The 21,645-nt window shown below is 40.6% G+C and overlaps 1 protein-coding gene across 2 annotated transcripts; it reads left to right on the top strand.

Annotated features, from left to right (window-relative positions):
• The first annotated feature begins 1,888 nt into the window (after nucleotides 1-1,888).
• On the top strand, nucleotides 1,889-20,979 carry LOC306785023 (glycine receptor subunit beta-like). Of its 2 annotated transcripts, none has more exons than XM_079279250.1 (11): nucleotides 1,889-2,007; nucleotides 6,853-6,976; nucleotides 10,934-11,040; nucleotides 12,090-12,157; nucleotides 12,415-12,641; nucleotides 13,255-13,337; nucleotides 14,984-15,121; nucleotides 15,614-15,766; nucleotides 17,946-18,094; nucleotides 19,536-19,694; nucleotides 20,295-20,979. In XM_079279250.1, the coding sequence occupies exons 1-11, from the start codon at nucleotides 1,989-1,991 to the stop codon at nucleotides 20,586-20,588; spliced, it is 1,521 nt and encodes a 506-aa protein (XP_079135376.1). In that variant the 5' UTR covers nucleotides 1,889-1,988; the 3' UTR covers nucleotides 20,589-20,979. The 2 variants fall into 2 exon arrangements, with proteins under 2 accessions (XP_079135376.1, XP_079135377.1); XM_079279251.1 differs by lacking the exon at nucleotides 1,889-2,007 and adding an exon at nucleotides 2,128-2,163.
• Nucleotides 20,980-21,645: the final 666 nt, after the last annotated feature.

The following is a 21,645-nucleotide window of genomic DNA, read 5'->3' as shown; positions in this document are numbered from 1 at the left end:
CATTAGTTTTCTTTGACATTGAGAAAGCGTATGATTCCATGTGGAGAAGGACTTGTAATAAAAAATGAACAAGCTAGGCATAGGTGGAAGGTTCTATCACTGGACAATGTACTTTGTATCAAATAGAACATTTAAAGTTAAAGTAGGATTAGAAAAATGTAGTTTTGACATAAATGGGATACTTTAAGGTGGCGCCATCAGTCCAATATTTTTCCAATATTGAAGCTTCCCCACAAAACGGATGATGCAACGTTTGCATTGCATCTCAATTACGTTTTTCTTTGAATAAATCTAAAGAAAGCGGCTATTTGATGGTGTGGTCCTTGCTAGTTAATAGACTGACGTTTTGACGTGCGTCTTCAAGAGAGTCAAACAAATCACAGACCAACAGTCTCTCAAATGACATTCTCTTTAATAACTGATTCAACACAGGCTGGAAACAAGAGGGAGGAGACAACAAGCCGCATGTTGGCAGGATTCACCATTATGCATTGTTGGGACTTCCCCATGTGGCTGAAATATAGCAAAAGGCCTACCTGGCATTTCAAAAGCCTAAAGTGATTTAATCGCACCAACCTCCCATCAGGCTTATGTGTGAGATGTCGGTCAAACCAAACACTGGTGCCTCATTGGATGAGGCAACCAGTCTCTGTGATGTCTCTGTGAAGTCTCTGTGATGCGGACATGACGTCACCAAGGCTATATAAATCACTGCTCACCTCGACTCTGGGCCATCCCGTCCGACTCAATTTGGATGAAAGAAGGTGCCGAAACGACGTTGCTTGTCAATTAAAAAAAATAGGTGATATTCTAAACTTCGTTGGACAAACAATAGACGTTTTTGGATCCCGAAGGACAAAACGAATAACTTGTCCCGTGCTCCGCCACTTTAACCGGCACAATGATCCCCCGTATTCTTCAGAGGAAGCCTCTATTGTGTTTTATTCCCTGTTGGATAATCACCGCCTCGCCGCCATTGTGGCGTATTTCATGACATGATTGATTACTTATCTGAAAATGTCCGCCTTCTCACTCCCCCCTTTTTTTCCTCTCTCCTCTGCCATTGTTATGTCTCGCGTGGAGTAATAACTCACGAGACTACGCCGCCATCTTGCTCCTGCTTTCTCCTTTGTCCCCCCCCCGCCCCGCCTTCTTCAACACACCCACACACTCCTCACCACGTGATTGTTTGTTGCTTTTAGGTAGTATACTTGTAGTTGTATAAGATGTTTGTTGATTTATTTTATTGGTTTTAATCAGAATTGTTAAGTAAATGAACTGTTATATTTTAAGGAGCGGTTTTTGTGATTATTTTGTGCATGTGTTGTAATAATAGAGCCTGTGCCTCGAATTCAAACCTTTATGGTTCACTCTGAATGTGGAATAGTACTTTGACTATTGACATTGTGAGTGAACACACTCACAAAGTGACTTTTATCTACAGTTTGGTTATTGATCCCAGGGTAGTGCCCCATTATTGGTAATATATGTTCATAATCCTATTGATATTCATACTTTTGATATCAATGATTTAGCTTTCATACTTGCTCATCACCAAACACGCTCCTGTCAGATCCCAACAACATCATATCGTAATAAATAGAGACAAAGACAAGCAAATATATAAATAGCTCATTTCTGACATTACATCAGTAACCACGTCCCTATAAATGTATCAAAAATACAGGTAAGAATAATACAGTACTTGGTGCCTATGGTGATGGTTTACACACTATTAATAAAGAACTTTCAGTAATTCTGTTAATAAGAGAGAAGAGTCAAAAATAGTTCTGTGCTGCTTTCCCCTTGACAGGCCCAGAGGAAGGAGAAAAGGATGATAAATCACTGCACATAAAGGAACACACACAGGACAGCGCAGCAGAGAGAGGGGGAGAGAGGGGGAGAGAGGGGCGAGAGAGAGAGGACATACAGCCAGGCTACAGCGTCTCAGTGACTAACCACGGTCTCCCTGTACTGCAGCAGACATAATGATTCGGCACTCTAGAGGTAAGAATCAAAGACATATGCATTGTTACTTTCCGTCTCTTACTGGTCTATGCATCGTGCGGCGGAGTGTGTGTGTGTGTGTGCAGGAAAGAGAGAGAGAGCAATACAGATCTTGTTACCTCAGACTGAAGGACAATTCCTCGGGCTTCTGTGCATGTAAGTGTAACAGCCTATTTTGTGCCTATGTGTGTGGAGTGCATTACATTTAAATGACTTGTCACAGTTTTCCTGCTGTGAGAAAGAGTCTGAAGGTATGTGTGTGACAATTGTGCATTATTAAGCTGTGTCATTGAATCTTGACAGTGAATTCTACTGCCGCAGTCCAGCCCCCCCCCCCCCCCTCCAACCCACACACTCTGTAGTGCCCTCGCTGTCCCTCTCTCTATCCCGCTAGCTTCTCTCACTATGATTCTGCAAGTCGGGGTACTAGGCTGTACAAACATCTTGTGCCCTAACCAGAGAAAAAATTGCGTTTCGTATAGACCTTTGCACAGTAAATGAAGTAACAAAAGGTGTAAGAGGTCCTGCGTTCATATTGAGCATATTGAACGGGACAGTGATTTATGTTTAGCCGCCATCTAGAGGGTAACTGCGCAACATAAAAGTTATGAACACCATTCCCTCCTCGGTCCCAATCCAAAGTCTTAATACTGAATTGCAGTGTTGGAAAAAATTATGTATTATTTCAACTCAAATAACTTACATTAACAATAAACTAAAACAATATTACTCAGGTTAAACCAAGGCCAAAACAACAACAAAAATAATCTATCTGCTGGCTAACCTTAACTGACACGTCAGGAGACCGAGGACAGTACAACGCTGCTGTCAAACTGCCATACACCCAAGCATTTAAAAAAGTCCGAAGGTGATGGATGGACTATAAGCAGCAGACACACCGCAGGCTGAACCCACGACTCCAGCCAGTCAGAAAGAGGCCACAAAATTCACAGCAGATCCTTAAAAAAAAAGACTGACGAAAACACAACCACACGAAACACAATCACATTTCAAAATCCCGCTGGGGCCGTAATAGGCGGGGGTTGGGTAAATCTTATGTAAATCAGCTTTAATGGCCAAGTATGTTTGCACATACGTATTGTACACATATACTTACATCCAGTGGCGGCTGGTGGAAAATGTTCTAGGGCCATCCTATCAATTTCAGCAAACATCCCAGTATGATTTAATGCAAAATAATGTAAGTGTCAAACACGCATTATTACTTGGCAGTTAAATATTTAACATGTATTCCAACACGAAAACAATCAGTAAATAACACTTATATAATATAACATGTTCATTTATTGAGATGCCCCTATGGACCTCGTTATAGGAGGTAAAGATCAGGAGAAGTAAACATGAAGTGTAATTATGAATACTGATGTTAAATTAAGCTATGAGTTTTCACTGTTAATTTAACATCTCTATTACATGTTGATGCCTCCATGACCAAGTTAAGCAGATGAGACTGAGGACAGCTATGTAGAATAAAAGATGTTCACTTTGTCTAACATGTAGCTTGACAGAGTTCTCATGTGTGTCCTGGTGTTCTCATGTTTTCTTACCTCCTCATCCCTCACTCCCGTAACTGTCCGTGCTGAATCTGTCCCCGTTGTTTTAAAAAGCTAAATAAATTATTAGCATAACGTCATGCAGCTAGCCAAACCTGTCTGGTGTACAGCTATACAGAAGCTTCAGGTACTGCTTCCCTTTCCCGCGAGTCTGCTGTCTGATTGTGAGGTCAGGCTGATCTGATATCAGCTCTTTGGCTGCAGAATCTCCGCCAAAGTTCTCCTCTCAAACGGGTCTTGGAGGAGGAGTGCTCGCGCTGGCGCGGACGCCTGTAGAGACTTCTTCTGACGAGAACGCGCAGCGAGGGGGCCAGATCGTTCTGGCCCCACGCTGAATCTATTTGAGGGCGCTGATTGGCTAAATTGTATGTCACTCATTTATATCTTGAATCAGCAATTGGCTAAACTGCTTCATAGACCCGCCTCTTTTGGGCCAAAACTATTAGGCCCCCCAAGCTCCGCGTTCTCAGAGTGTCGTGCACACAGACAGAGAGCACGAGCAGACGAGCACACAGGCGGAGAGCACGAGCAGGAAAAGCATATATTTTGCGCAGATATCATATTTTACACACATTACTGGGTACATTCCATAGTTCAAAAACACAAATATTGACAATTTGTATAATTTATGATTATTATAATTTTATTTAAATTTTTTTTTTTTTTGTGGCTCATGGTGGGGCCATGCCCCACCATGAGCCCTCTATTGGCCCTCTATTGGCCCTCTCATGGCCCTCTATTGACCACTGCTTAGATCCATACTGAATAGATACACCGTACATAAACTGGATGGATGTACAGTATTTGTAAAGATGATGTCCAAGATGATGTGTAAAGATTTCTTTATACTGTATATAGACTGAGTTGTACAAAATAAAACAAAAACAAATTGTGCATTTAAAAACTCCAAAAAAACCCCATATATATATATATATATATATATATATATATATATATATATATATATATATATATATATATATAATAGTGCTGGGCAACTTAACGCATTATTATCGCATTAACGCATTAATTAATTAACGCCGGCAATTATTTTATCGCGCGTTAACGCAGTTATTTTTTAAATGCCAGCAAATCACCCAAACAAACAGGGGAGGGAGGCTTCGGCAGACTACATTGGCTGCAGCGTGTGGGAGAAGTATAGATAAACAAAAGCAAGACAAACAAATGCCACAGCGAAGTAGCTACAACTGCAGGCCGATTAGTATTGTGGAATATGTCGGTCTGAGGAACGTTCTTAGGATCGCAACGAATGACGGCACGTATGAGCACAGATAGTGCAAGAAATATAACTGCTACTGTGTAAAAGGAATACTGCTGTTAAAAAGCACCTTATTTGTTTAAAGTGTGTGCAAACCAAATGTTATTGCCCTTTTGTTCATATAGCAGTACTTTTAAAATAAAAGTGCGCAATACACTACATTTTAATTCATTATTGAACTTTGCGCATAACAATGCGATTAATGGAAAAAAATTGCAAAACATTCTGGTTAGAATTCTGACGCAGTGGCGGCTGGTGGTGGACCTCTGAATTTTTGTAACTTGCCGAGTTTTGTAACTAATCTTACTGATTTGCTCTTACAGTGTGCTGAATTAACATAATCATACGACATGGTGACATAAACTTTGGGTCCAATAATTGAGGACTGCTTTAATGTAATATCCTATTCATTTTGAAAAAGTAACAACCAATGGGGAAACTCCCGCCGACCAATGGTGTTACCTCATGAGTCCCTTACTCGTTGACAGACTTTTGTGAAGCCAAAAAAAGCCACAAAAAAAGTAATTCGATTGATAATATAATATGATAACACCACCATATCATATCAGTCATATGTTTGACAACATTCAAACTAAAATGGCTAAGCTGCAATATGTAATTAATAATTACAACCCCTGTCCATGGTTAAAACATATAATGAATAGTAACATTTTTATACATGTGACATGAGCAAATAAATTACAACATTTACATTGCATTACAATTATTTTACATGTGCTAAATGGGGGAGAAGAATCATATGCATACTAACAACACAAACACCACCACAATTACTTACACTCAGAAGCTGGAATTCCTGCCTCACAACACACAAATTAACTACACGAAACATTACAATCCTGCCGCATCAGTGACAATTTTCGTGAGCTGAAACGAACTAGAAACATACAATTTGGCCCAATAACTGGAATGATTTGCTAGTGTTTCTTAAGGACTGTTATTCCAATCGGCCACAAAGTGGCAGTGTAATTACCAACCCACAAATATGTTATTTGAAAGACCTTCACATTGTAAGTCAGATAGTTATGAATTTTGTCACTAATGTCCAGCTCAATGCTCGACTAAAAATCGGACTTTATAAATCCGCCAATTTTGCACCATTTTTAATTTTTTTAAAATCTTTCCATGAATATTTAGTGGTACTTCAAAACTGTTTGCATGAAATACATGAAAAGACACAGCAAATTAAAAATGGCCGACTTCTGGTTGGGCGGAGCTGATGAAAGCCAATGGGAAATATGTCAGAAATTATGAGAGCAATGTGTGTACCTAATTTCTTGAATGTCTGCGCAACTATGTCCCAACTAAGGCCTTCCACACAGTAGGGGGTGGATCCCGCTAAACAGACATGAACCCAAACACTGTATAATCTCACAATCTTTTTTTGTAAGAAATAATTACTAGTTTGAACATGGGTGCAAAGATTCATGAGTTTTTGTGCATCCTTAAGTCCTCAAACATAGGTCACAATAATGAAAAGTAATCCAACATGGCTTGAGGGCGAAAACATATCGATAACCTGTTGATGAGAGCAATGATCCCAACAAATTCTGTTAATTTGGGGGAATCACGAAGAATTCCATACCCACAAAGCGTCGGATTTGTTGGAGGATTATGACAACTAAATGTAATGTATCCAATAAACCCTGTAGGAGGAGTTTAAAAATGTAAATAAATAAAAAAGATCAAAGGGCTGACTTCTGGTTGGGCCGCACTAATAATCTCTACAAATAAATAGGTTCTTTCCGCTTTCAGTGCCAGGGACCTTTCAGCTCTGCAATTTTGTGCTCAGGCCCGAATCATTTCTACACAAACAATAGTTTCCTTGTAAGTTTCAGTGCCAGTGACCAAGTCAGTGAAGAGGTCTTTAAAGTCGGCAGAGTTGCCAAAGTTGCCAACATTGTTATGGTTATTGTTTAATTGTATGTTACAGGTAGCATGTGTTCAGGGCAGCGTTTTACTCTGTTCTAGGTACCATGGCTGCTGGATTCAGGCCAATGATCTTGCTACTGTTGCTGTTGTGTTGTTGGAAACTGACCACAGGCAAAGAAGGAAAATCGAAGGGAAAGAAAGGCAAACAAGTCGTCTGTCCATCGTAAGTAAATATACTGTATTCTCCAAATTCATCCTTTCTCAATATGCTGCCATTACTAGCAACATTATCCTCACAATTTGTCATCATTCCGTGACCCCACCAGGTCACATTATCCATATATATATATCTATATATATATATATATATCTATATATATATATATATATCTATATATATATATATATATATATATATATATATATATATATATATATATATATATATATATATATAGATATATATATATATATATATATATAGATATATATATATATATATATATAGATATATATATATCTATATATATATATATATAGATATATATATATATATATATATATATATATATATATATATATATATATATAGCCCATATGAGTTTAACAAGCCTTACTAAGTCAACACGTACATCACGCAACACGTAGCAGAACTGTGAAAAATCAAGTGGCTTTGTCATACTGTTGTGGTGTTGTCTCAGGAAAGCTGTTTTGTATCACAGAAAGTAAATTCACTGAAGCTTAAGTTTATTGTTTCACGTGTTATGATTGACTGATTATTTTGTACTTTATCAAATCATGAAGTTCTCCATGTCAGCGTGAATCAGCATTTCAGCAAGTCAGGTTAAACTGTCAGTAATCATTTCCGGGACGAAAGTAACGGATGTTTCTTTAGACCCTCTGCAATAAGAACTAGTGTTTATTTCGCGCTGCCGCTACCGTGGTCAAACTGTGTGTTACAGCATTTCTCTTTGGCAACTCAGCATTGTGGATCCTGTGGGATGTCATTAGTAGTTTGCTTGGATTGTATTCTTCCATCTCTCATTCCGGGAACAGTTTTCATTGGCTCCTCCGGTATCTTTGGACCTGGTGGTCAACAACGTGGAGGTTCGCTTGAACCTTTTTCTTTATCTCCGTCTCTCTCCCGCTGAGAGAGAGCTATAGAGGTCATTATGGCATCCTTGCCAGTCTCAAAATCTCTTTTCATTTTGCTAATTTTTGTTCTTTTTAAGTCTTTTTAAGTCTTTTTCTCTTTATAGTTGCTGGAATACATTTTCATCACGTTGGTGCATCACAGGTTGGAGCTGCTGGTACAGTTTGCAGTAGTCGACGGGTCTGGAACACAAGACCAGAGCAAGATGTGTGTGATCCTGGGCTGGCTGACGCTTCTCTGTGGAGTTTGCATATTCTCCCTGTGTTAGCGTGAGTTTCCAAGGGTTCTCCGGCTTTCTCCCACAGTTGAAAGACCTGCAGCTTTGGTTAATTGATGCTTCTTAATTGCCCATAGGTGTGAATGTGAGTGTGAATGGTTGTTAGCCCTCCAGGGTGCGTAGCCTGCCTTCGCCCAATGTCAGCTGGCACCCAGTCCAGCTCTTGAATTAGCGGTTACAGATAATGGAGAGATGGATATTTAAAAGTTCACTCGGAACGGTTGGCTTTGCTGATAATTTTGTCCTGTAGTACAATATAATTTAATTTTCATTTAGAAAAACCTATGCAACACCTTGGACATGGGCCTCGTTGGTGTAGATATAATTTCAGTTGAAGAATCACAAGATCATCGGAATAAACTGGTCAAAGTGGCTTACATAGAACCATTCTGAGATCTAGGCACTCGTGGCTAGTGGAGATTAATCTGACAACTGTTGCAGATCTCCTCCCAATACTTAGAAAAAACAATGTGAAGGAACTGGAAAAAGACTAAGGGCTGACAATCGTCAGCACACTGTGTGTTTTGTCTCATGTCAGCTCTTGTAAGTCGCTAGGAGGTGGATGTGTCAGAGTTGTCCGGACCAACAGAGATGGAGGAGGATGTTGGATGTGTCCAGACAGGAGAAGATGAAGGAGGGGTGCGAATGAACTACTCAAAACAACACAATTTATTAGAGAGCCAGGTCGTCTTTCAATCGGGGTATCGGCGGTTCAATCCCCGGCTCCTCCCGTCTATGTTGATGTGTCCTTGGGCAATACAAGTTGACCAAATCGCTCCCGAAGGCTGTGCCATCTGTTTGAATTATTTAGTACGAGTGGGGAGGTGTCACAGGAGTGTCTTGTTCAGGTCGTACCTTCTTTGTATTATCACCAACATTTATTATGCCCAACAATGTCTCATCACTTTCAGACCTGGCATACAGAAAAATAATCAGTCAGCAGTTAGGACCCTTCACTCTCATTTTAAATGGTTGATAGAATGAAAGATTCAGCTATTTGAGGTTTAATTCATAATTAATCTCTGTATTTGTGGCTGTACCTCTGTGTTAACAAGAGGTGTGGCAACACTGACTGACATTTTCAGACACAGAAACACGAGTATTTGTGATTACCTGATAAAAGCCATATCAGTTTCTGCTTGTTTCTGATTGGTGCATTGCTCTTAAGCTCTTTTTGGGACCTTTCTCTGTACTTTTTAAATTTCTAACAGATTTAAACCTATAGATGTTTCAGATGTATAACTTCCTCTTTCTCGCACACACACACACACACACACACACACACACACACACACACACACACACACTGACAGGCACGCTTTCATTCAACTTTATAATGTTAAGCTTCTCTATCAAATTGCCTATTGGTATGATCGAACAGAAACCTATTTTACCACAGAAACACTTGATTCTCATCAGATGAGTACACCTCCATCAGTGTCTCCTTGTCTGTGAATAGCAGTGGAAGAATGTAGCTAAGCTGAATATTAAGCTTATTTCTCTCTTAACCTTGTATTACACTTTTTTTAAATATTGTGCTTTTAATCGTCATTTCTTAAAAATGTTCAGCCCTTTTAGATAATCCATCTTAACTTCCAACTTTGACAGTATTATACATTTTAGCTTCCAGCTTTTCCAGCTTCTTTTGGCAATGCATCAACCAGGTAACAGGAGCTCACAGTGGCGGCTGAATTTCCAAAAGCATGAAATGGTAACAGGAGTTTATAGGAGCGCTTGATTTAAAAAATAAAAGACACCAGTTGGTAATCGTAGTTCACCAGGGGGCCCAGACTTGGCTGATTTCTCCAAATAAAAGCCCCCAATAAAAAGACATTTCTCGCAGGGTTCATTTTCAAAATAATAGCCCAAATGGTAAAATGTGTTTACCGTGGCCTGGTCAAGGCTGGATTCCAAAATAAGGCTGTAACCTTGTGCACAGCACACTGACTATAATCCTGCAGGCTTCATATTCATCGAATTATTCTTCTTCCTTGTGGATTTTCGGCACACTACTCTCGGAGTAGGAACAGCCATGCCATGGCGGCAATTTAACATGATTACAACAAACAACAAGCTATTGTCACTCGACTGTAGTTGGTCAAGTCTCCCCCAAACTCAACATGCTTCATAACAGTCCAGGCCTGAGGACACCTACATGCCATCGTTGACTCATGAGTCATATCACCTGGCAACAGGAAATCAGAGTTATGTGACAAAATTGATCTGATATACATTGAATTTTGATTGTGTGATCTCCACTTGGTCCAGAGCAACATCATTTATGTTAAGCGCATGTATAACTTCAGCAATACTGATCAATAATCAATAAACAGCTATTCTTAGACTACAATAGCAAGCAGCTAGGACCGCTACAACTGCAATAAACAAGCACAAGCAAGCATGTGTATGGCATGTGTATGGCATTTGTGGGCGCGGGTGTGTGTGAAAAGGAGCGAGAGGAGCAAGAGGAAGCGAGGTGGCGGATGTGACCACGTTAGTGGCTGTGTCATGTGAAAGTCCCTGATGGCGGACGGGAGAATATATATATATATATATATACCAATAAAAACCAATATATGTTTGCCAGATTTTGCTATTTTTCGAGCCAAGCAAACAACAGGACAGTTAGTGCTTTGTTATGTTGTTGGGCACCTTATGACAATATTTTGTCAAATGCACTCCACCAAAAGCTTACTATACGTCCAGTGTTTCAAATTTGGTTGTTAATTATTTTCATTCCAATTTAACAGCGAGTTGTCCGCAGAAGACTTGGCCAAGGTCCCTCCTAACTCCACCTCCAACATCTTGAACCATCTGATGGTCAGTTATGACGCAAGAATAAGGCCTAACTTTCAAGGTAATGCCACCAGCTATACAGGTAAGTAGTGAGAAACATTTTGTTTTCGGAAAGATGGTGGCCACACAGGACCAAATAGTATGTCTGTGTGCTCATCCGGAATCATAATATATTTTTTATTAAAGGATGGGTACTCAGTTCTTTTTAAATTTGGGGACATGACTATTGTTTTAAGACAGACCTATTCATTCGTGCCAAGGGGTCGTATTCCAACAAAATCACCCAGGCTCACCAGAACCTCCTTCAGCTCAGTCCAGCAGTGACGAGCCCACTGCGGATAGACCCAAATCCGTATCCGCTGCGGTTGGAGCTCTCTCCGGAGGTGGAGAGCAATACCAGTATCGGCTATTGGGTCTAAATCCGTGCTCGTACTCATACTCGTACGAGTGAAACTACTTTTCAGCAATGTAAAGTTGACTTCTTGCCAGTTGAGCCTAATAAGGAGGTTAAGTCCATCATTTAAGTCCATCATTTAATGCCAGCTGCGTGTCCGCCTGGCATTCTCTGTCAGGGTTTTTGCTCGTGAATTGAAAGCCCGGAGTAACGTTAGTGATTGTCTGCTCAAACGAGAGTTGGTGTTGCATTGCAGTGTGTGTTCAGTTTACATGTCGGTGAATAAATTCCACAACACCTCAAGGACCGTGAGGAGACCCGGATAAGTGTCCATGTCTTGCTTGTCAGCCAGAGTTTTGTTCAGCTTTTCTTATTTTTAATATTTCTTTTAACTGTTTTACTGATAGCACATTTATTGACATCCCCACTGCAAACTATGCTGCGTTTGTATCAGAAAAACAATTAGTTAAAATGTCCGCAATGGCATCTTGTTCTACATTTAATTTGTTCCAGTCAGAAAAATGTTTTCAAAATCATGATTAGAACTGTAATGGTGTCATGTAGTACTCATATCAATACAAGGTATTGGCAAGTACCCAAATGTCAGTATTTGTACTGATACTACTTAAGTCATTAGCATCTGATCAGCACAGATATATGTCTGTTTTACATGGAATACAACAGTCTGGTTTCATATTACTTATTGTGTGTTTCAGGTATCCCAGTTGAGTCGCGGGTGAACATCTTCATAAACAGCTTTGGGTCCATCCAGGAGACCACTATGGTGACACATACACCACAGACACACTTAGTGGTTTTTTTTAATTATATTTGTTTTAAAATTAAAAATAATGTTTTCTTAATTTGGGTAAACCAAACGTTTTACAGTGGTTAAAACATGGTAATAATATTACTAGTATTAATAACATTGTAGTAATATCAGTAGATGTACAAGTAGTAGTGTGAGTGGCAGCAGAATAATTAGCAGGAGCAGCAGGAAACATGGTGACATTTATCAATGCAACATCTGTCTCTGTACAGGACTACAGAGTCAACATATTTCTCCGTCAGAGATGGAATGACCCTCGCCTACGACTTCCGGCTGACTTTAAGAGCGACTCCCTTACTATTGACCCCAACATGTTCCAGTGTCTGTGGAAACCAGACCTTTTCTTTGCTAATGAGAAAAACGCAAACTTCCACGATGTCACACAGGACAACATTCTGCTCTTCATCTTCCGGAACGGAGATATCTTAATCAGTATGAGGTATGCACACATATTTTTCATATTTTGTTATCAATCCCCAGGACCCATGACTTACTTTGTAGCATTTTTGCTTGAAGCAGATTTGATAAATAATCAAAATATGTAACAGTTATTAAAAACTAAAATATGAATCAATCATAAACCCATGATTTGTATAAGAAGGGGGTCTTAGAGTTGATAAATTGGTTTGAGTGTCAAGATCAGCCCCAAGTTGTTGTATCTTCTCTGCTGTGAGTCTATCCAGACACACGTCCAACCACCTCGTGACCTGGAAGAAGTTTATGAGTTCAAATAAAAATTCTAGGTTCAAGATTTTTTCGTCATTTCAGTTTCTATCATCTTTCCGTCATAATCCGAAACATCCTTCATGCTTTAAATAGCGTCACTCCCAGCCACAGAGGCTTTTGCATTTAACCGCTGGTGTCTTTCATAATTACCACATGTCATGTTGGTGTGTTGGGTTGGTGGCTCCACAACTTTGGTCCAGAATAAAATATCAACATCGAAAACAACTTTTGAAAGGATTGCCATGGAATTTGACTCCTATTCTTTTAACTCTTCACCTCGTGCTATCATCAGGTCAAAAGGTGTGTGTGTGTGTTTCTGTGTGCAGGCTGTCGGTGACTCTGTCTTGTCCCTTGGATCTTCATCTCTTCCCAATGGACACACAGCGGTGTAAGATGCAGCTGGAGAGCTGTGAGTACACACACACACACACACACAATGTTTGATATTCACAGGTAGTGAAACAGCTTTTGACAGGTATATTAAAGTCAACTGTAGCCATTCTAAGAGTCAGGATAAGGGCATTTGATGACTTTGACACCTGGCTGATGTAAGCCAAGTTAGATTTCCTGTTGTACAGAAAAACTAGCCACCTTTCACAGTCATCCTACAATAAATCACCAGCACTTCAGTGTCTCTCTGTGAATGGGATAGTGTTTCATGAAGAGTGAATTTATCTGAAAAACATGACCGTATACAGGTGTTACAGTAGTAACCCATTTCATTCTGCCACTTTGCTGCTGCAGGGCACTTTATACCTTCCATGAATGCTGAAAGATCAAAGCGAGCATAACAGTCACTTCTCCAGAACAATGACATTAAATACAAAACGTTTCTTGGGGTTATGCTCTTAATGCAACAGGAAGTTGGCCATTTTTAATTTTGTGTGAATTTCTTGAGTATTTTTGTCCATTTCCACGTGCTGTACTCTAATGAACTTCTCCAAGGGAATTCTTAATGACACGATTTTGCCATTAAAAAACAAGTTGTTGTAACTCAACTGTACTTGGTCAACTCCAGTAAGGTCAACGAACTAGCGGGCATCCCCGGCGTCTATTTAATCTATAGGCAACCACTCAGAAGCTATCGTCTGTGGATAAATGACATTCTATTATTGTAAAGTAAACTACCCAGCAGTATATACAGTAATTCAATTCAGCTCCACCTTTACTAGCTGCCACATTCATGTGTTGAACACCTGCCTTGGCCTCTGACAGCATGGTGCTTTCAGGATGGAAGATTCTATGAGGTCTCAGTTAGGTGTGCTTTCCTGTTTACTTTTGGCATTCAAGAGTTTTATTAAGCAACACAACTTGTCCCTTGTACAAGCTTCAAATGGCTTTTCCCAAAGACTTTAACATAGTCAATAACAGTTGTTAAATGTCAAATATCGGTAGGTTGCTCAGTTGAATAAGCATGCCCATTTCCGATGCCGCACGCAATAGTTTATGGTCAGAAGTGAAGGGGTGAAAGTTGGAGTGGGTGAAGTCAGAGAATTGGTCTGTCACCAATATGCAGCGACAGGAAAACAAAGTTGAAAAAACTGAGAAAAGGGCAAAACCTCCATCCATTATCTGTAACCCCTTATCCTATTCAGGTTCGGGGGGGGGGGGGCTGAAGCTAATCCCAGCTGCCATTAGGGCGAAGACAGGGTACATCCTGGACAGGACGCCAGGCTTTGAAGAGTGCTGTTACATAGAGACAGACAACCATTCACACTCACGTTCACATCCATGGCCATCACTTAACCCAACCTGCATGTCTTTGGACTGTGGAAGCTTGAGAACACAGACAAGCTGATGCACGGGGGAGAACATGCAAACTCCAAACAAAATGGCCGGTCAGACTGCCTTTTAAAACCCGGGCCCCTCTCGCTGTGAGGCACGAGTGCTAACTATCACACCACCGAGCCAAAGGGCAAAACAAAGAGAGTTTAAAAATACATTTCAAAAATCAGCATATACATAGAGATAATGTGTGTTTTAAAACGAATGTCTTGTGACTAAAGGTGTTGATGCTGAACATAAAGATTATTCCTTTTCCTTTGTATGTTTTAGTTGGCTACACCACCAGTGATCTGGTGTTCATGTGGCAGTCTGACCCAGTTCAGATGGATGAAATTTCTCTCCCTCAGTTCGACATTCAACAAGAGGACATAATATATGGAAACTGCACAAAATTCTATCAAGGAACAGGTTAGTATGTATTAATCATATCATTATAACCATTAACATAAGCCTGCATTCAGCCACTACAAAGCAAACGGTTAACCCTTTACTGCCTTAACTGTTACATTATATTTTACATTCATATTTTATCATTTATTTACAACATTACATTTTATTTTCGATTTAACATTTCATCATTTTCGTACATTATTGGAAGGTAACATGGTAACACTGAAGCATGAAATGCAGCATTTAAAAACATTGCATGCAAAACTATTGCCCCTTTATGAATGTAGTCATAGTGCTGCATTTAAAAAATATATATACGATTTGATTAATTCAAATGACACAATCAAAATGTGTTTTATAGTCTCTGTCTAGATTGGCTCAGTGGGTAGTGAAGGGGAGTTAAGGGTACATATGAGGTTAGTCTCCTACACGCTCCATCATCGAGTAGTTTAGCTTTTGGCTAATCCACCAGAGAGATTGTTGTATGCATTACTTATTCTCTGTTTCCAGGATACTACACCTGCGTTGAAGTGATCTTTACATTGCGTCGGCAGGTTGGTTTCTACTTGATGGGAGTTTATGCGCCAACTCTGTTGCTTGTCGTTTTGTCCTGGTTATCATTCTGGATCAACCCTGATGCCTCAGCTGCGAGGGTGCCATTGGGTGAGTACCACAGATATACTCTTGACATGCTGTATTTGCATCAATTTATTAAGTGTGCAATATTCAAATATTTACAGAAGTTATGCAGACTCACAGGCAGGTGAAACAAACAGTGCAGAATTCTGTTTTCTAGAATATCAGTATCACTATCCTTGCTCACCGATATTTGCACACAGGGACTGATATTTATTGTTTGTCTTAATCCAAGAACTGAGGGAGGTTGCTGTGTCTCTACTGGATAGACCTCACATAGAGGGACTTTCCTAAAACTCTCATTTCGTCAAACAGCTTTTTAATCCTGCTTTGGCTTTTTAAAGATCGTAACAGTGATGACAGACCTGGCTTTACAGGAACAGTGTTGTTCCTAAATTCCTTGTCTTCAGTCTTGATGGCCAGGTGATGTGGTGGTTCACTTTACACTGTAATCTGTAGGCTTTAGCTTCTGGGTCAATCTTTTAACTTGTTCGACATCTTGGATTTGTTCTACAAATGCACATTGAGCCACTTTTGTCTGTCTTGCTTTATCGTAGATAATAATTATTCAGGGAGTGCAGTTAGTGACTGTGTGGGCTCCGTGGTAATTCTGACAGCTTGGGCCCTCATAAAAAAGAATTATGTGTCTGTGTTGCCTGGCAAATGGATTGTCATCTTGTCTTTGTGGACAAAGGAGACAAAGGTAATGATAGGGAAAGACTCGAGGAATCCAGGCTGAGGTGGTGCAGAGATCGTCCAAGCTCCTTTTACTGCCAAAGGCAGAACTTAATCTCTTCTTCTGTCAGGGCTGGGGGACTTAACGTTTTTGTGGAGATGTGCCAAGTCCAATTTCCCTTCTGTAATATAGCTAGTGCCACTCTATTTCTGGAGGCAACATAAGCCCTCTTCAGACATAGAATAACAGCAGTGAGTTACACGGCGCATCACGGATGGATTTGACTTATTATGCTGTCAATCACGGGTGCAAGTAACGCTGCCCACACTTCTCTCAGTGAATTTTCGAATACGTTTTCACTTCAGTTTCATCATTGTGTTATTCCAGAACAAATGAACTGCTGCCCGTTTTACAAAGTACAATGGTGGATAAGCGTTCACATGCTGCGTTTTGCTGGATTCATTTATTCATCTGTTGGCTAAGTGAAAATTTGAGGAAGAAAAAAGAAATATCGGGAATGTTGATGCATAGAAATGAGGGAGAAAAGTAATTTTTCGGACACAGCAATCAAGGTGCTTGTGGGTGAGGTGGACCCTGAACACTTGTTCCCTCCATTTATTCGTCCATTCATGTCGGCCTCACAGTGCCAGTGCATCCATCCTGCAGCATTACGAACATTATGTAATATTAAGGCTCATCGGTGCCAGACTGATTGCCTCCAAAACGACCGCGACAATCAGTGGTAACTTTCTAAATGTTCTCTCGATGACACAATTGATCATGAGCAGGATGAAATCGAGGATATGGAGTGTACTGTTTGTGCGAGAGCAGTCAATGGCTGGGAAGTGGCGTACGCCTCTTTCAGGCCCCATTTTGTTTGTACACAAGGGTTGCAAATGAGACCCGTTTGTTTGTTTTTATCTCTTCTATCCCTGTCGCACCACGAGGGGAAAACATTTTTTTACTGAATAATATATGAGTAAAATGTTCTCTTTCACATTGATTCCTCGCTTATTAAACTGTTATTGTGCATAAGACATGTAGATTGAGACTTATTAGAGATTTATTGCGGTTATGTCAAAGGGCGTATCAAGGAATAGATTTATTCTCTGTGCAGCGTCTGGTGCTGCAATCTTTTGGTTCATCTTACAGCATTCAGTTCAGACTTGTGGTGTGCTGAAATGCTACCAGGGCGCTCCAGACATAAATATTTGATACTGGTCTTCACAGCAGATTATAGTACTCAAATTATAACAATAGAAAATATTGCAAATATTGAATTTATTATTGATTTTTTATTGATATTGGGCCATCAATCCATCGATTCATCAAACCACCCTTCCTTTATCATGCTGTCCCACGATCTAGTTGATGGTAAATTGCGTTGACATCATCGCACTCATCATTGCTATAAACCCACCACCCTTTGGTCTCCCATCTAGGTGGAGTTACTTTGACACAAATGTCACTAATCTGGAAATAATCTTCCCACGTGGCGGCATTAATGTGTTAACATCTGTGTGTTTCCAGGTATTCTCTCAGTACTCTCTCTGTCCAGTGAGAGTATGCTCTTGGCGTCAGAGCTACCAAAGGTTTCCTACGTAAAAGCCATCGATGTCTGGCTCATTACCTGTCTACTTTTCGGGTTTTCATCACTGGTGGAATACGCTGTGGTGCAGGTCAGTTCTTACACACAAACGTACATGTACAGTACATCTCCATACCCATCACTGGGTTAAAGGGTCTGGGATTATGTAAGAAGAATCGAGCAACAGTAGCGGTACACCAGCAACAGGGAAACGTCCTCGATGACTCAGCATCAGGAGGTCTAGACAACAAATACTTTGTGGATGATTGTTTTAAGGTTTGAGTGGTGACAACAGGTTTTGCACAAAGACAGATGTAACTTATTGTATCCTACGTTTATGATTATGAATTTATCGTAGACAGCATTACACAAAGTTTATTAAGATTCTCTAAACTCAACAACTCACAAAACGGCATGATTCTTTAAGGGAGTCTGCGCATTTCCTCTGGTTGCAGTTCACTGTATTATTCAGTACATTTGACGTGTTGATCATCAATAACATGTGTCTTTTTCATGCAGTGTAATGATCAAATCAGTTGAAATTAGGGCTGTACATAATGTCACTCAAAGCTTCTATTGCAGTTTTCAAATGACGCTTTGAATGTCTGTCATTATCGCCTTAAAGAATTGGGAAACATATGATTTTGTGTTATTGTGGTTATATAAATGTAATTTATGGTGCAGTTAGATTACTGCTAGACACCGCCCCGTTAATGCAGGTGCGTTGCCCCCCTTGTACGGCAAGCAGGAGAGCAAACAGTTTTGCCCTCCATTGGACTCTATGGGTAATACTCTCGTCCGATCACGAGCGCATTCCCCTACTGAGCGCTGCCCAAGATTCAAGAGCAGGAGTGGTGGAGCTCGAGCTCAACGCCGTCGAGGTCCCTGCCCAAGCCGCCAACGCTCCACTGTTGCCTCCAGCCATCCTTGTCCTTGTCTGGTACATTGGACACAATGGTAAATGGTAAATAGACTTGTATTTGGACAGTGCCTTTCTAGTCTTCCGACCACTCAAAGTGCTTTTACACTTATGGACATATCGACATGGACTGGAGGAATCTAGAGGGATCAAACCGCTGATCTTCCGATTGAAAGACGAAACAGGATGTAGCATAGGAGAGGCAGAGGCCCCTCAGAGCCGGCCTCTTCACAGCCGAGGTGAACAGGACAGTGCAGAACTCCCCCATGACACGTGATGGCAAGGTTTTTCGCCCCCTCCTTCATTCTTTTTGATACCATTAGCAAAGTTGATTTTGGAAATGTTTTTGGAGAAAATCTGATTAAAACAAATAACCTTACATCACATCACCTTACAGGACACACACTCAGAGTGAAGGAAAAGCTTTTGGACATCAAGCGACTGGAAATATCAAATGTTATCAGATAGGCAAGCTGTGCCCGCGAAATTAACAAAATCCATCCACTGTCACTCTGTCTCCCCCTCTCTATTTCCCACTACCTCCCCCTCTCCCCCTCTCCCCCTCTCTCTCTCTCACACACCCTGTGTTTCCCTCTCTTTCTTTTTTCTCTAGGTGATGCTGAACAGTCCCAGACGGATTGAGGAGGAGAAAGCCATAATGGCACAGAAAGAGAAAGACTTGCAAGAAAAAGAAGGAAAGATGGCAGCAAATAAAAAGAACAACACAGTGAATGGGACTGGTGGAACACCCATTCATGCCAACACTCTGCAGGTAAACACAACTCGGCCATATGGACCAGCTGTTCGTTTCAATTGAATTCAATAGCTTAAAATCACAAATTTTCCTCAGGAGGGCTTTACAAGCTGTACACATCCCACATCCTCTGTCCCAGGACGTTGACATTTAAGGAGAACCCTTAAGGAGAGCAACAGAGGAGGCCAGCAGCGCGCATGAAAAATATTTCTGTCGCTTACATTATTTGTGGCTGTGGCATCACATGTAGGATGACATTATTATCAAAGTAAATTAAATGTAATGTATAAAAACAAACTCATTTGGGATAATATGAAGCGTGTAACAAGAGTAAACGAGTAAGAATGACATTGAACCAGTGCCCAAGCTAGAAATGTTCGTGACTGTCTTCTTCTTTCTAAGCCTCCTTCTTTCTAAGTTTTCCCCGAATTAAAGTCTGCTGAGACTTTGCGTGTCGTTATCATACCCATAAGCAAAGACATCACATAAGCAGGCACATTTCCAATCATTAATCGATAGTAAAAGTGATAATGGTTCCAGCATGCTGGGGGAGGGTCAAACCATTTGACGACTCTTTCTTTAAAGTGAAAATATCAAATACTCTCTGTCTTTCACCAGGTGGTAGAAACTCGCTGTAAGAAGGTCTGCACCTCTCAGTCGGACCTTCGCGCCAATGACTTCAGCATCGTGGGCTCCTTACCACGAGACTTTGAACTTTCAAACTTTGACTGTTATGGTAAAGCGGTCGAGGTGTTGGGGGCCCTCAAGGCCCAGAACAAAGCCAACAAGAAACCAGCGCCACCCAAAGCCGTCATACCTGCTGCCGCCAAACGCGTTGACCTCTATGCAAGGGCCCTCTTCCCCTTCTCCTTCCTCTTCTTCAATGTTGTCTACTGGTCTGTCTATCTGTGAGAGCGAGAATAATCGAGTGCTGTGAAGAGGAAGTGGTTTGTATCCTGTAGTTCGTCACCATACTGATATTGAAACTACATTGAACTTGCAAATGACACAGCAAATATTAAATTGAACCTATACTATTTCAGAGCCAATGTTTGCAGAGCTCCGGAGGCCGCTGTGGTCTCTGGGAGTAACTGTATTCACCAAAACTACTGAACCTTGGGGATGTTCGCTTGAATCCCCTTTAAACCCAAGCATTGAGTAGGCACTGCATGTGTGTCTCTGTGTGATACAGCACAATGTATAAACTAAACCCTGCTGTGGTGACACCAAGACGCCTACACTGTGCATTAGAAATACATGCTTTCTACTGGAAACACTTTGTGTGAAAGGTATGGAGCTCCAAAATGGCCAATACGACATTAGAAAATGAATGTAAGAATATACAAAGACGAAATAAAGGTATATTGTAAAAAAAAAAAAAAAAAGAGTAAAGCAATTCAATAAATCATTCCAAACATACGTCTATGTCATTTCATCATCACAACAGTCTCATTTTTATTTTCATGTATAATTTTTAAAGATTAGTGCCACCATGAGATACATCCTTTCGGTTCCGTGCATGAAGTATAATTCTTAAGCAATTGTGCTGATTGTGCTAATGCAAATGTATGTGTGAGATTCTTCTCCAATAGATGACGCCATCCTAACGCTGTTGACCTTTTTGCCTGTGTCATTGTCACATTGAACGAAGACATGCAATGCAGAGCACCGAGGAGTCAGCTTGTTTCATCAATCAACTTGTACAATCAAAATTGAGCAAGGACGCCGACAGGCGGAGGGAGAGACGGCTTCCCGTCACAGTCAAAGTTGTGCTTTGTGAACATGTTAGAGATGAAACTAGGAGGAAGACGAGGCGGATCCAGCTCCAGATATTTCAAAAGGAAACTCACCGATGGCTAGCTTAACCGCAGCAGTCTATTGTGTTGGAGGGCATATGAATGCTGCTAATGGCTACGCCAATACCTCTGAATCACCTTTGGGTTGATTCCACACGGTTCTATTCAGAGTC

This window comes from Melanostigma gelatinosum (genome assembly GCF_949748355.1).
Source record: "Melanostigma gelatinosum genome assembly, chromosome: 11".
Lineage (NCBI taxonomy): Eukaryota > Metazoa > Chordata > Actinopteri > Perciformes > Zoarcidae > Melanostigma > Melanostigma gelatinosum.
Note: the sequence above shows the minus strand (reverse complement) of the source record. Positions and strands in the feature narration are given on the sequence as shown.